This window comes from Ananas comosus, linkage group 5 (genome assembly GCF_001540865.1).
Source record: "Ananas comosus cultivar F153 linkage group 5, ASM154086v1, whole genome shotgun sequence".
Classification (NCBI taxonomy): Eukaryota; Viridiplantae; Streptophyta; class Magnoliopsida; order Poales; family Bromeliaceae; genus Ananas; species Ananas comosus.
Window position 1 is genome coordinate 4,690,002 of NC_033625.1, and position 13,507 is coordinate 4,703,508.

A 13,507-nucleotide genomic window follows, 5' to 3' on the forward strand; every position below is an offset into this window, starting at 1 on the left:
TTATTACTTATAATTAATTAGCTAATTAATTATTCATAATTTAATGTGTTTATCCATAAACTAATATTTATATTGATCAACCATTAATATTATTTTTATTAATCTAATTAAGTTTTTTTACTAGCTATCTAACTAAAATAATTTACTAATTAATTAAAAAACCAAATTATTTTTTATATTTTCCATTAATTAATTAATATATTTTTTATTATTTTATAATACAATATTAATAGCTAATAAATTTATTACTTTATTAAATTATTTTTAATTAATATTTTGGTATTAATTAATTAAATAAAATATTTTAATTTAAAATTATAATTCTTGTCCATGTTCCAAACAACAAAGCAATTTTTTTTCAAACGTAAAATTGATCTAACCCCTGCTTATATCTAAATTTATACCTATTTCAAGAATAAACAGTTCTTATTTATATCCGAACCAAACGCAGCATAAGAGAGAGATAGTAAGTAAGGAAGCAGTGACTGCAGGATGGATAAATCTATTCCCCTTAGTCAATCTTGAGACAATTCTTGCCTAACTCAGTGTACTTTTCAGCCTTTCACAAAGGAAATTTGTGCAGCTCATGGAGAGTATCCACATTAGGCTCTGGTCTTACTCTGTCTTTGTCTAATTCAACAGTCTTTTAGTTGGATTTCAGACTTCAATAAGTTTCCCTCAATGAAAGCAGGGATTTCTGCCTAGCCGTAGGTGTCAGGCGAAGGGAAAGAGAATTTTTCTTTCTACTAGACTTGTCTCAGGAATGTAAAACCTGGCAATTTTAGGTACATTAGTTTAGGACGTCAAGGGCAAATCAAAAGCGAAGAGGGAGAGAGTATCAACCTTACACATGTTAGATGATACAAAACGATCGTTATTCTTAAAAAATTAAATTGGTAAAGGATAGTATTTAAATAAAGGAAGCATTCGGTTCGAAACTTTTTGTTAGGTTCATGACATGAACTTGAAATTAAATGAGAGAAAATTAATAATAATAGAGTCCTGGTATGCCTCGAGTTCAGAACCTTCTAACTAAGTATAAAAATATTTAAACATTGTTTTTTATAAGCTTAAGCTTTTAAAATATAATGATCGTCTCATAGAATATCAGAGTAGGAGGTAGGTCTAAGTTTGAGTCACGCTAGGCTCCTAACATTATTATTATTTTTTATTTAATTCAAGTCTGCATTATGAGCCTACAAAAAGACTCGAGTTTAGACGTAAGGGAGAGTGTTAAATATAAAAATATTTAGTTATTGTTCTTATAAACTTAAACTTTTAGGTATCGTTTGGTTCGGGGATAAGGAAAAAGTGGCTATTCCAGGGATAGGTATAAATTGAGGTATAAGCGAGGATTAGATCAATTTTGCGTTTGGATGAAAATTGAGTTATTCCTGGAATAAAAAAAATAGTGTTTGGTTAGGTAAGATGGAATAAGAAAGATAATGGGTTTTGTAAATAAAAAATAATGATATTATCAATTTATTATATTTGAATTTGAATTTTTAAATTTTTAAATTTATATTTCTAAATTTAAAATTTTAACTTTGAAATTTAAAATCTCAAATTTTAAATTCAAAATTTTAAATTTTAAATTTCAAACTTTAAATTTAAGATCATATTTAAATTTAAAAAAATATAAAATATCAAATTTTAAATTTCAAAAATTTAAAATATCAAAATTTAAATTTAAAATTTAAAATTTATAATTTAAATTTTAAACTTTAATTTTGAGATTATAAATTATAAATTTTAAAAATTTAAATTTTTAATTTTTAAAATTTTAAAATAAGAATAGTGGTGGGAACAATTAATAAAAATAATTTATTATAATAAATTTATAAATTTTTTAAAAATTCTACTTAAATTTAAATTTAATAAAAAGAATTTATTATAATATTTAAATATAATTTATTATAAATTTTATTATAATATTTAAATATAAATAATATGTATTAATATAGTACAATTAATAATTTTATAATAAAAATAATGTATTATAATATATAACATATTATATTTATATAATTTAGTTTAATTCAATTTATAAGTTTAATTAAGTTTGAAATTAAGCATTGGAATAGCACTATTCCACCAAAATGGTGGAATAGCAAATCCCTTGCTATTCCGGGATAACCAAGAATTGCAAGGTTTGACCGGGATAAAATATCCCGGCCAAATTTCATCCCGTTTGGCGGAATAGCGGGGATAACTTTCGTTATCCCCGCTTATCCCGCGATCCAAACGGGGCCTTAGAATATAGCGGTTGTTTCACACTGCTACTTTAATACCATATTAAATAATAAAAATAATTATTATTTTTTAAAAAGTTAAACTAGTAAAGAACGGTATTTAAATATTTTTATATTTAACGACCTTTATTCTCTAAAAGATTAAACTGGTCTTTTAGAGAACGATGTTTAAATATTTTTATACACAGTAAGAATGCAAATGAATTTGGATTCATGGAGCTCCTATCAAGATCTACCACGTATAACACGATAATTGAGAGTCAAAATAAGCACAAAAAAAAAAAGAATAATTCGTCTCGATGCGCCCTGAATAGTTAAAGAATTGGAGCAATACATAAGGACAAAAAAAAAAAGGATAAAAATCAAACTGTTCTAACTATGTCCCCATCGCCCGATCCGTCAAGAAAATGGAGGAAAAAATAGACAATCCCTTTCTAAGTGTGAGATTTATCAGATTTACACTTAATTATTTGGTGCATATGCAGGCATGCAGCAGTGCTAAGATAAATATTGTGTGGGCTGCAAGCCTGCACTTCACTTGTTACTGTTACAAACAAAGACTCTACGACTGTTCTTTGCCAAGTTTAAGTTCACAAAGGTTTACGCAAAGTTGAAAGATACATCACTTGACGGCGTGAAGGCAATTGAAACTGACGGAGTTATTACAGCCTTAGAGCGCCATCAACTTAGGGGCCGTTTGGTTGGATGTAGTTGCAGAAACAGTGCAGTTGGAAATACATGTAGTTGCAAATGCTGCAGTTATAACTACACCTAGTCTGTTTGGTTTTACGCAGTTACAACTGCTGCAGTTACATTTCTTCTGTTTGGTAATATGAAGCTGATAGTTGTATTTATAAATTTTGTCACCTCTTCAGTGGTGAGGTTACCTTCACTAAATATAAAATAATTGTATAAATTTATTAATTATTTAAATTTACTATTTATAAATAAATAAGTAGATATATATAATATTTTTATATTTTTCAATAATTCTTCAACTTATTAATCGACACATTTAAAATTTTTAATTTATTTAATTTTAATATGTAAATCAAACTTTAAAAATTTAAACGATTCTCTCATTTTTTTTTTATCAAATTTAATAATTATAATTAATTAAAACTTATTAAATTAACATACACGATCACATTCTATAAAAATTAGAAAAAAAAACTATAATTTATATTTTAAAATAAAATAAATTTAAAAAAATTAATTTTTGCACAAAGTATAATTGTCTAAAAAAATTTTATTAGTATGAGTTTATTTATAAGTATTTTTATTTACCTATATACATTATTATATATTTATTTAGCAATTTATTTATTTATTTATTATTATTAATTTGTGGGTATCCTAATCCCTCACCAACTGCTGCCAGTTGGAACTACGACCAATTTGGATGTAGTTCCAACTGCCAGCATTTGGGCCTTCTTGTGTAGTTGGAACTGCCAGCAGTTGAACTCAACTACATAAACCAAACAAAGAATTGTCGCTGCACGCATTTGCCAACTGCACTGTAGTTGCAAAATGCGTACAACCAAACAGCCCCTTATTTGTATGACGGTTCACCTTATTGTCATAGGCAGCGTTGGTTTCGGCCGTTCGGAAATAAGGGGGAAATAAGTTCTTGTTTTTCTTTTACCAAATATTGCATTTGGTTATCTAAAATAGTAATCTCAAATTTTTAGAATAAACTGTGCTAGAACTGCCTACTCTACCCCAATTTTCTGGAACAAGCTTGTTTCCATGTTGGAATAAGATTAAGTAAAATTTTAAAAATAATTTTAATTATGTGTATTAAATAATTAATTAATCTAATTAATATATTTAAATTATTATTTATTACTTAAATAATAAAATAATTTATTTATTTATTATTTATAATTAATAATTTAATATATTTTTTTATAAACTAATATTTATATTGTTCAACCATTAATATTTCTATTAATCTAATTAATTTTTTTACTAGTTTTCTAGCAAAAATAATTTACTAACTAATTAAAATATTAAATTATTTATTATATTTAATTAATTAATTAATATATTTTTATTATTTCATAAAATATTCATAGCTAATAAATTTGTTAATTTATTAATTTATTTTTAAATAATATTTTGATGTTAATTAATTAGATAAAATAATTTTGAATTTTAAATTATAACTTTTATTTCTTTTGTTCCAATCTAATCATCCAAATACTATTTAGTTTATTCCTAAAAACAACTTAATTCTCATCCAAATACAAAATTGGTGTAGTTTCTGCTTATGCCTGGAATTGTACCTATTCGTAGAATAAGCAGTTCTTACTTATACCCGAACCAAACACAGCCTTAGTTGGCAAATAACGTAACAAAATAAAAAAGGGCTTTTTGCTTTTAAAAATAAATATATTTTTTTTGCAAATGTTTTTATAAAATTATGATAGCAACATATAAAATTTATCTAAATTGTAGATTATTTTTAGTAGATTTACTATATAATCATTCAAAATTTTAATTTTACCATACAATCTTTCAATTTATTTAATATGAGTTGGTCAACGACATTTTGGATTCAAATTTTGAATACATCGTTTATCTTTATGGAGTTAGTACATTTTATATAATTTTTGCAACAATAATTTTTTTTGAATAAGTAATTACTTTAAATTTTGAAATCAAAATATCGTTAACTAATTCAAATTAAATAAATCAAAAGATTACATACTAAAATTCAAAATCTTGGAAGGTTGAGTAGTCAATTCAAAGTAATCTATAATGTTAGTAAATTATGTATGATTTCACCGACATTTATTTTGGTGGCTGTATATTATTAATGGATGAGGCTCTATATCATTAATAAATGACTATAAATCATGAGTTCATGACACCAAATATAAATTTAGATATTTTATAGGTCAATTAGCATAAAAAAAATTATTAATTTTGAATTTTTGTAAAAATAGGTCATCCTTTTGAATTTTATAGATTCGAACTGAATTTTCAGAAAACTAAACAAAATACCTTTTGTTCCTTTTCTCTCTCTCTCTCTCTTTTTTTTTCTTTCTCTCTGAAGAAGGCGGCGGAGACGGAGGCGACTAGCCTCGCCTCTGTCCCACATGCCCTAGCCCTCGCCCGCCCCCTCCCTCTGCCTTCCTCGGCTCCGACCCCGGTAAGGGCACACCACGACTCTCTTTTTTTTTCTCCCCCTAACCCTCATTCACCGCCTACCCTCCTTCTTTTCTTTTTTTTTTTTCCTCTAGTTCTTTTTTTTTTTTTTCGACTCCCCTCCATCGCCTCTGTGATCCTCCACGACAGTAACAAAGACAGCACTGCATCTTTTTCCTCTGCCTTCGCCAACGTAGGTATTGACACCAATGCTAGAGAAAGGGGATTCGGAGCGAGTGTAGGTAAAAGCAGAGCCAAAAAAAATATGCAAAAAAATAATTAAAAAAAAAGAATAAAGATAAAATATAGAAAAATTTTATTTTTTTCTACAAGAAAAATGAAGAACCAGAGAGAAAAGAAGAAAATGAAGTTGCACTATTTCAAAAAAACGTTGTACTATTTTAGAGTAAATTTACACTCTTTAAAAGAAATTTTATAATTTTTTGAACGAAGGTTACACTATTTAGGCAAAAATTATACCTTTTCTCCTCCTCTTTTTTCTTTTCCTTTTTCTTTTTGTGTGTTTCTTCTGTATCTCTATCTCTTCTTCGCCCTCCACCTCCGTCAGCAGATCCTCTACCCTCGCCTTCGCCGTGTACGCCCTCGCATGTGCCCGTGCCCGTGCTTGTGCCGGCACCCCCCTCCTTACTCGCCTTCAACCCCTTCAAGATCGTGCCATGACCTTCTTTTTTTTCTCTCCGACCTTTTTTTACCATCGGAGAAGACAAGAAAAAGTGAGTCAGAGATGGACGGAGGATCTGCCCACGAAGGTGGAGGGCGAAGAAGAGATGGGCACAGAAAAACACACGAAAACAAAGAGGAAGGAAAAAAAAGATAAGGAGGAGAAACAGTGCAACTTTTATTCAAAAAGTTTAATTTTCGCTCAAATAGTGTAACTTTCATTCCAAAAAATATAATTTTTCTCTCAAAAGCGTAAGTTTTCTATAAAACAGTGTAACGTTTCCCTAAAACAATAATGCTCTCGTGAAATAGTATAATTTTATTATCATCTTTTTTTTTTTGCTCTGGTTCTTCAATCTTCCTGTAGGAAAGAGTGTTTTTTTTTTTATATTTTATATTTTTATTCTTTTTATATTTTTTTATTCTTTATATTTTTTATACTTTTTTTAACTTTTATAAAAATCTGAAAAATCAAAGTTACTTGGTACCTAACCTTTACATATCGTTACATTTGGTCTCGAATATTCTTTTTTTTTTTTTCAATTAGATCCCTTACCTTTGTATTTCATTACAATTAGGTTCCAATCATTTAAATTTGTGTTAATTGTAGCGCGATAAAAGACATTGGGGTTGTAACTTTGGGTTTTACATGATAGGCATGCAAATGGAAAAGAGATTAGGGATCGAAGTGATGCGTGTAATAAGTTTTGAATTTATAATTTTTTAGATTAAGCCTTTTTGAACACCATCGATTACGTTTTAGTGAGTTAAATTTCAATTTGGTGTGCATAATGGATTTATGGGGTGTGGTGTATGAGATGTGCTTATGCACTAAGTGCAGGCAAATGTATCGGAAGAGGAAAACAAAAACAGAAAAGTAGGGGGGACCACTTAAAAACCTTACGGGGATAAAAATGCCCTGCAACCGGTGCATGGTAACCGGTACGGGCTCAATAATAACCGACAAAATAAGTTGCTTTGTTCAATCTAGATCGTTGGTTCCAAAAATTTTAACGGCTCAAAAAAATAAAAAAAAGTACAGAATCATTGCTCATAGAATTTTTAGGGATGTCAATGGGTCGGATTTGGGGTAGATTTTTAAAAATTAGAATCCGAACCCGACTACAAACCAAAAATTCGAATTTGAATCTGAATCCGCATCCGAATTCGACAAATTTTAAAAATTCATATCCAAATCCAAATCAGACCAAAAATCCAAAATATAAATCCGAAAATTCAAATCCAAAATAGTTATTTCTCTTTATCATATTTCAGAATGTATTACATCAAATCTAAATTTTTAAAATACAAATTTAAATATAACATCAAATATTTATATATATTATATAATGTAAAATCAATTTGGGATGGGGTTGGGTTCAAGTTTGAATCTAATACAGATAAAATCTATATTCGAATTCAAATCTGTCGGGTTTTTTTTTTATATCCATATTTGAAACTATATCAGTTTAGCATCACATAAATACCCTCTGCTTGGGTTCGGCTTCGGCTTTAGATAAAAATTCGGCTATCCGTACGTACTCATTGACATCCCTAAAAATTTTAGATGCATCGAATTTAGATATAAACAATCGATAATATTCACGCTTGTTAGTGTCAAGTTATTTTCAATAATCGAACATTCAAATCGACGACTCACACGGTCAAATATAAAGCATTTGAAGTTTTAAGAATCAAATATCGTATATTTTAAAACTATTTTCTCATGTATCAAACAGTCACAAAATAAATACTAAAAATTAAATATTCTTAAAAAAATAGTAATAAGATTGAACACTCAGTTAGTTTTAATCTCAACCATTCATGTGTTATGTGATTGTAACCGTATAACAATATATGAAATATGTAAATATACGATTATATATATATATATATATATATATACATTAAGATCTATGTACTAGATAAATATTATATTTCTTCTATCTGCATATATATTCCAAATGAAACTGCTTTAACCACTTTTATTTTTTTACTCTCTTTGTTTTGTACATTTTTTTTTTATTTATTCTTTCTCTCTTATTGAAGTTAAGATTTGGAATAAAAAAAAAGAAGAAAATGTCTCCTGAGGAGTTCATGGCGATTCAACAGTTACTCAGATTCTTAGCATTTGCTTCCACTTTTGCATCAACTTTGATCATGGGGCTCAGCAAGGAGAGAACGACCATCATCTCCGGTTTCGTGATCACCGCGAGTTTCAAATCCTCTCCTGCATTCGAGTAAGTATTAATTAGAAAATTAAGTTAAGAATTTATGAAGTTTTATAACTTAATTTGCAAACAACATGCATGAAGTTCATTATATTAACGTGTCTTCTCCTTTTTTTTTGTTTTTTTCTTGTTTTTTTTCAATTTTTGTGTGTAGGTTCTTTTTGATCGGGAACGCGATTGCATGCACGTATTCGTTGATATCGATGCCTTTCGTTTATAATCTGATGGAGGGCTACACATTACAAATCCTGGATAAGGTATGCATGTATATATATATATATTCTTTATTTCTTTGGATCTTAAAACTAAGTATTTATTTTTAACTTTTTTTTTATTAAAAAAAATAAATTTTTTTTTTTTATATACTAATGGGTAGGTGATCATGAGCTTGGTGATGGCCTCAGCAGCAGCAGCAACAGCAATAGGATATCTAGGGCTAAATGGGGATGACTCAATTGGGTGGAGCAAAGTGTGCCCTTACTATGAGAAGTTTTGTCACAGGGCTAGTGTGTCCCTGATAATGTCCTATCTAGGGTTTCTGCTCTTCCTCATCATGTGTGTCGTCTCTGTTGTTCACAACACCCCCAGGAAGAAGGCCTCTTCATAATATGATAATTCAAATATGATCTTCGGAATGGAACTTCATTTATACAACTTTTTTATGCTTAGAAACTCTCCTCCTTTTTTTTTTCTTTCTTTTTTTTTTTTATATCCCTCCCCTTCTTCTTGTTTGGGAGGGGGTTAATTAGTATTATTGATATTTGTTAAAGTTTGCTTTTGGATCAAGTTGATCAGCGATATTAATTAAGTAGTTTTTTTTATGGTGTTGCAATTTTCATTCTTGGTAGAGGATGGATCCAGTCCAGTGATATGCTTGTGCTTTGTTTGAACGAAGAGAATGCATATAGCTAGAGAAGAAAACAAGAAAAATATTAGCCCTTGATAATATATTTTCACTTTTTTTTTTCCCCTCCCTTGGAGTTCTAGTTTTGGATATTGCATTGTTAGTCTTGGTATTGAATGTATGAGTTCTCCGAAACGAACTAACGGGTTATGTAAGTTCGTTGACCGCAATGAATAGATTCGATTTAACAATCGATTACTAAAGTTCAACATATGGAAAGTTCACTAATTAGGGCACTTTTAGTGAAAAGCATAAGGAATAAGTCGCAATATCATATGTAATAAACAAAACTTAGATAGTTCTTCCACGACGCATTGCAGAAAGAATGCTCATGCAAGTACTGCTATTGATATTAGGTTGAACGAGAAGGTAAAGCAGTAAAAATTAAACTCACATTACATTCGTGTTCACTGTATATAATGTGTTATTTCTTCCAGGTAGGTGGTAATATGCCTGGAAACGACAACCGTATTACAACAAACAAAATATCATCAGTGGCCAAAAAAGGGAACTTTTCATCGCATAACTTCGCTGGTGTGAGCAAAACAAGCCGCACGCATATTCACAGTCTGAAGTTCACTACTTCACGGAGGGCCTCTTTCCAGTTTCAACCTCCACTTCCAGCATCGACAACTGCCGCAGACTTCACGAACCGGCCCTTCACTCGCTTCCTCGTGTCGGCCCTCAACTTCCTCGACTCATACCGAACGTGCTTCTCGTACCTGTAGAAGAATTCAAATTGAGTTTTTTTTTTTTTGTTTTGTTTTTTAAAGGAATTCAGGGCTATTTGGAATCAGGAACTAGATTGTTTTTGCAAGACAAACTTCAGTGATTACATCGTTAGAGTTATTGCTTGATGAGGATGTAATTGAAACTGGGATCAGGCTCAACATACTGGCATGTGATTAATGCAAAACTAGTTGAGAAAATATGAAACACGAGAATTTACCTGCGATTTTTCCTTTTCTCTTTGTATCGCAACATGGCATTGCCTCTGTTCTGAGCCAGGAACTCGCTGTCGATCTTCTTAGTAGGTTGAATTGGCGTACCTGTAATAACTGGCTGTTCGCCAAAAGAAATTTGTCTCACACCACCACCAGTTTCAGGAGCTAATGGTCTGAGAATAGCTGAAATGGGGTTTCCAGAGGTCGTCGCCCCGTCGATCATGGAATTGCTTGAACTGGCCTTTGATTTGCTTGAGGGTTTTACTATAAGCTGGAGATTTAATAAAAAAAAAGGGAAGGAAAACATAGAAACATATGTAACTCCAGATCCAATTAAATGAAAAAATAACACAGCAGATTCATTTGCAATCATATCAGAGCCCTGGGCAGAGCTTCTGTGAAAGTAATGTTGGAGCAAAACTGTTTAAAGAAACCATAGCAGCTATTTAATTGAAATAAACAGTAGCTTCCCATTGTATGTAGAAACTGAAGTTTCGAACTAGGGCTTTCGCTTTTATTGCGTAGAAGCTTATTTTGGTTTAACACCAAAGCTCGAAGCTTCACACTTTTTGTTTGCGTATTTCTTTGGGGCTTCTACTTCTTGGTAGAGAAGCGGTTCCATAATACAGACTGAACAGGTACTCAGTTAACAAATGAATTACTAAGAATTACATACTGAAGAAAGATAATAAAGAAAGAAAAAGAATCAATATAGCTTACATTTTGGGATGATATGTGACAGATGTTAGATGACAAGATATCCTCATTTGCTGGACACCTTGTATCATAGATGTCTTCTAAAAATTTTGTAGTTGCGAAGGAGCTTTCCTTGAGAACATCATTATAATTTTTTATCATGAAAGTTCCGCTGCTGCTGCCATATTCCATTTCAAGAGCAGAAGATTCATTATGATCCCTTGATCTTCCCAAATTAAAATCCCATATCTGTCAGGTAATTAACAGATCATTAAAGTCATTCAGACCAGATAAGATGGACTATAAATTAGTTGAGGGTGGATAAAAGTGAAACGATCGATAATATTGAAATAGCAAACTGTCAACAGTATTAGGCCTATGAAAGAGATGGACCACCTAGAGATTTTAGGTGCCACTTAATATCAACTGATTATCAAGTCAATGCATTCACATGCACCGAACATGCACACTACTTAAGCAAACTGATGCATTTAATGTTTTGGTGTTATCATAAAGACAGGTTTTGGAAGCTTTGGCTCAAAGAAGTAACATAAACTGGTCCTCTCATTTAGCAAACTCAGGACATGGAAGAATCAATATCCAAAGCAAAGAGGAAAAAGCAAAGGGAAAAGCATATTTTAACTACCATTAGTTGATACACTGCCAATAATACATTTCCATATACTTTTTTACGAGATTGTCCTTCCCAAATCCATAATAAGGAATCACACTCTTAATGGGTGTGCCAGATCCAATATTCGAATAATTAAAATGAATAAAAGAGAAACACACAATATACAAGCACAATTCAAAAGAAGCTTTTCTAGGGATAATATGGTAGGTCACATCATGGGCATCAATGCTGCTTTTACTTCTGAAAGGGCAAACTAAAGTGATGAAACATTCGATGTAATTTCCATAAGAATTCAAGGAGCACATCAGATCATAATTCTATCTTGGGCCAGAAAATTTTTATGAATAATTTTCAGTAGGAGGTATGCACTAAAATAGCATGAATAGTAACTAATCATATATCATTTTGAGGAGGTATCCACTAAAATAGCAGGAATAGTAACTAATCATTATTTTTTTAAAAAGAATGAAAAAAGGAGACATTAATGGCATCATTCTCCAATTGAGTTTCACCCCAGCATGGAGAGGAGGTACTTCACATTAACATAGCATTACTTTTCACCATTAGAATAAGATTTGGGAGCCTCCGCGAGATAAGAAAAACATCAAGTTATTCATAATCCAGTGTCACAGTAAAAATCTTCATGAAGATTATGACAAATCTTTTTAAAAAAGAAGAGACGATTCAGCTACTTCAGACTTGTAGTGAATCCATGCGGACCATTTTGGGATTGCCAGCTATTGACTTGAAGGATCAAATTTCTGGGGAAAGGGAGAGGCGAGAACTGGGTATTCAGCCTTGGAAAAACCCATGGAAAATTATGCTTCATGGTCAAAATTACATAAATAGTCAACCTACATAGCAATCTGTGTGGAAGCTGTTGAACTGTGGAAAGGGATAAATTGTGATTGCTTCAACTTTTCCAAGTACTCACTTCTGGTTGATCCATTTATTCCCCAAAATGTATTATGTGACCAAAACAAGATAATATTTTCCCTGAAAAAGCATTAAACTGCAAAATTGTTCTTAGCATTCTCTCTAATTCCATATTCGCAACCTCGAAGATCAGATTTTTAAGGTTCAAAATTGTCCTAAACGAAGAACATAGAATGGAGCAGGTCTTATACAACACAGAGAAATGGACCAAATGGTGATGAATTGGATACCTGAGTGGAATGATAGGTCGGGGGGGCACAATCCCACAAGAGATCACCATCATCCTCCTCCTCGATGAGCCGATCGCTTCCTCTGAGCTCCGTGCGCTCCGATGGTGGGAGCATGAGCAAGGAGGTGTACGGCAACGGCAAGTGCTCCTGCTCCTCCGCAAAGTGGCAGACGCCGCCTCCGCTGGTCCGGTGCGGCGTCCTAGGGCTCAGATCGGACGGCACGGAGCCATCCGTCGCCGCTGAAGATGTCGCCTCCCTCTTCGCCATCTCCACCAGCTGCTGGAGCAGCGCCTCCTCCTCCCCCTTCTGCTGCTGCTGCAGAAGATGCTTCTTAGTAGGCGAAGGGGCGATCTCGGGGGGTGCGACGCAGGGGACGTAGAGGTCGCGGAACGCGGGATCGACGGCGAGGATGGCGTAATCGAGCTCGGGGAAGAGCGGGTCGCGGGGGCCCGCGAGGTCGAGCCCCCACGCGGCGGCGAGGTCGAGCGCCGTGGGGCACCCGGAGAAGCCGTCGACGGCGACCTTCGCGGCGGAGGGGTCCCGGTCGCAGCTAGGGCACAGGAAGAGGGGGGCGGCGGAGAGGCGGAGCGCCGCCGCGGCCTCGCCGCAGTAGTCGCAGGGTCGGCGCCGCCACCCCCCTGCAGCCGCCGCCTCCATCGTTCGTGGAGGTTGCAGAGCTGGACCTTAAAACCCTAACCCTAAGAGAGAGAGAGAGAGAGATTAGGGAGAGAAACGGAGGAGGATGGAGAACGGAGCTCCCTCGAAGACGACGTCATTATAGTTGTAGTTGTAGGACTCTCTCTCTCTCTCTCTCTCTCTCTCTCTGTCTCGGAACCAGGAATAAGG

The 13,507-nt window shown here is 32.8% G+C and overlaps 2 protein-coding genes across 2 annotated transcripts; one reads left to right on the plus strand and one right to left on the minus strand.

Moving 5' to 3' along the window:
• Positions 8,208-9,000, plus strand: LOC109709901 (CASP-like protein 1U1). Its single transcript, XM_020232269.1, has 3 exons — positions 8,208-8,326; positions 8,472-8,574; positions 8,694-9,000. Exons 1-3 carry the CDS (start codon positions 8,247-8,249, stop codon positions 8,922-8,924), a joined length of 414 nt encoding a protein of 137 aa, XP_020087858.1. The 5' UTR covers positions 8,208-8,246; the 3' UTR covers positions 8,925-9,000.
• On the minus strand, positions 9,536-13,497 carry LOC109711073 (zinc finger protein CONSTANS-LIKE 15-like). Its single transcript, XM_020233971.1, has 4 exons — positions 12,662-13,497; positions 10,886-11,110; positions 10,171-10,436; positions 9,536-9,943 (listed from the first exon to the last, which is right to left on the minus strand). The coding sequence occupies exons 1-4, from the start codon at positions 13,316-13,318 to the stop codon at positions 9,829-9,831; spliced, it is 1,263 nt and encodes a 420-aa protein (XP_020089560.1). The 5' UTR covers positions 13,319-13,497; the 3' UTR covers positions 9,536-9,828.

Bases quoted from the DNA above. Each gene is read 5' to 3' on its own strand.
- LOC109709901 (XM_020232269.1), top strand. From the start codon at position 8,247: ATGGGGCTCAGCAAGGAGAGAACGACCATCATCTCCGGTTTCGTGATC. The intron at 8,327-8,471 runs GTAAGTATTAAT...TTTTGTGTGTAG, and splicing joins AAATCCTCTCCTGCATTCGA to GTTCTTTTTGATCGGGAACG. The intron at 8,575-8,693 runs GTATGCATGTAT...ACTAATGGGTAG, and splicing joins CATTACAAATCCTGGATAAG to GTGATCATGAGCTTGGTGAT.
- LOC109711073 (XM_020233971.1), bottom strand. From the start codon at position 13,318: ATGGAGGCGGCGGCTGCAGGGGGGTGGCGGCGCCGACCCTGCGACTAC. The intron at 11,111-12,661 runs GTATCCAATTCA...ATTACCTGACAG, and splicing joins CGACCTATCATTCCACTCAG to ATATGGGATTTTAATTTGGG. The intron at 9,944-10,170 runs GTAAATTCTCGT...ATTCTTCTACAG, and splicing joins GAGAAAAGGAAAAATCGCAG to GTACGAGAAGCACGTTCGGT.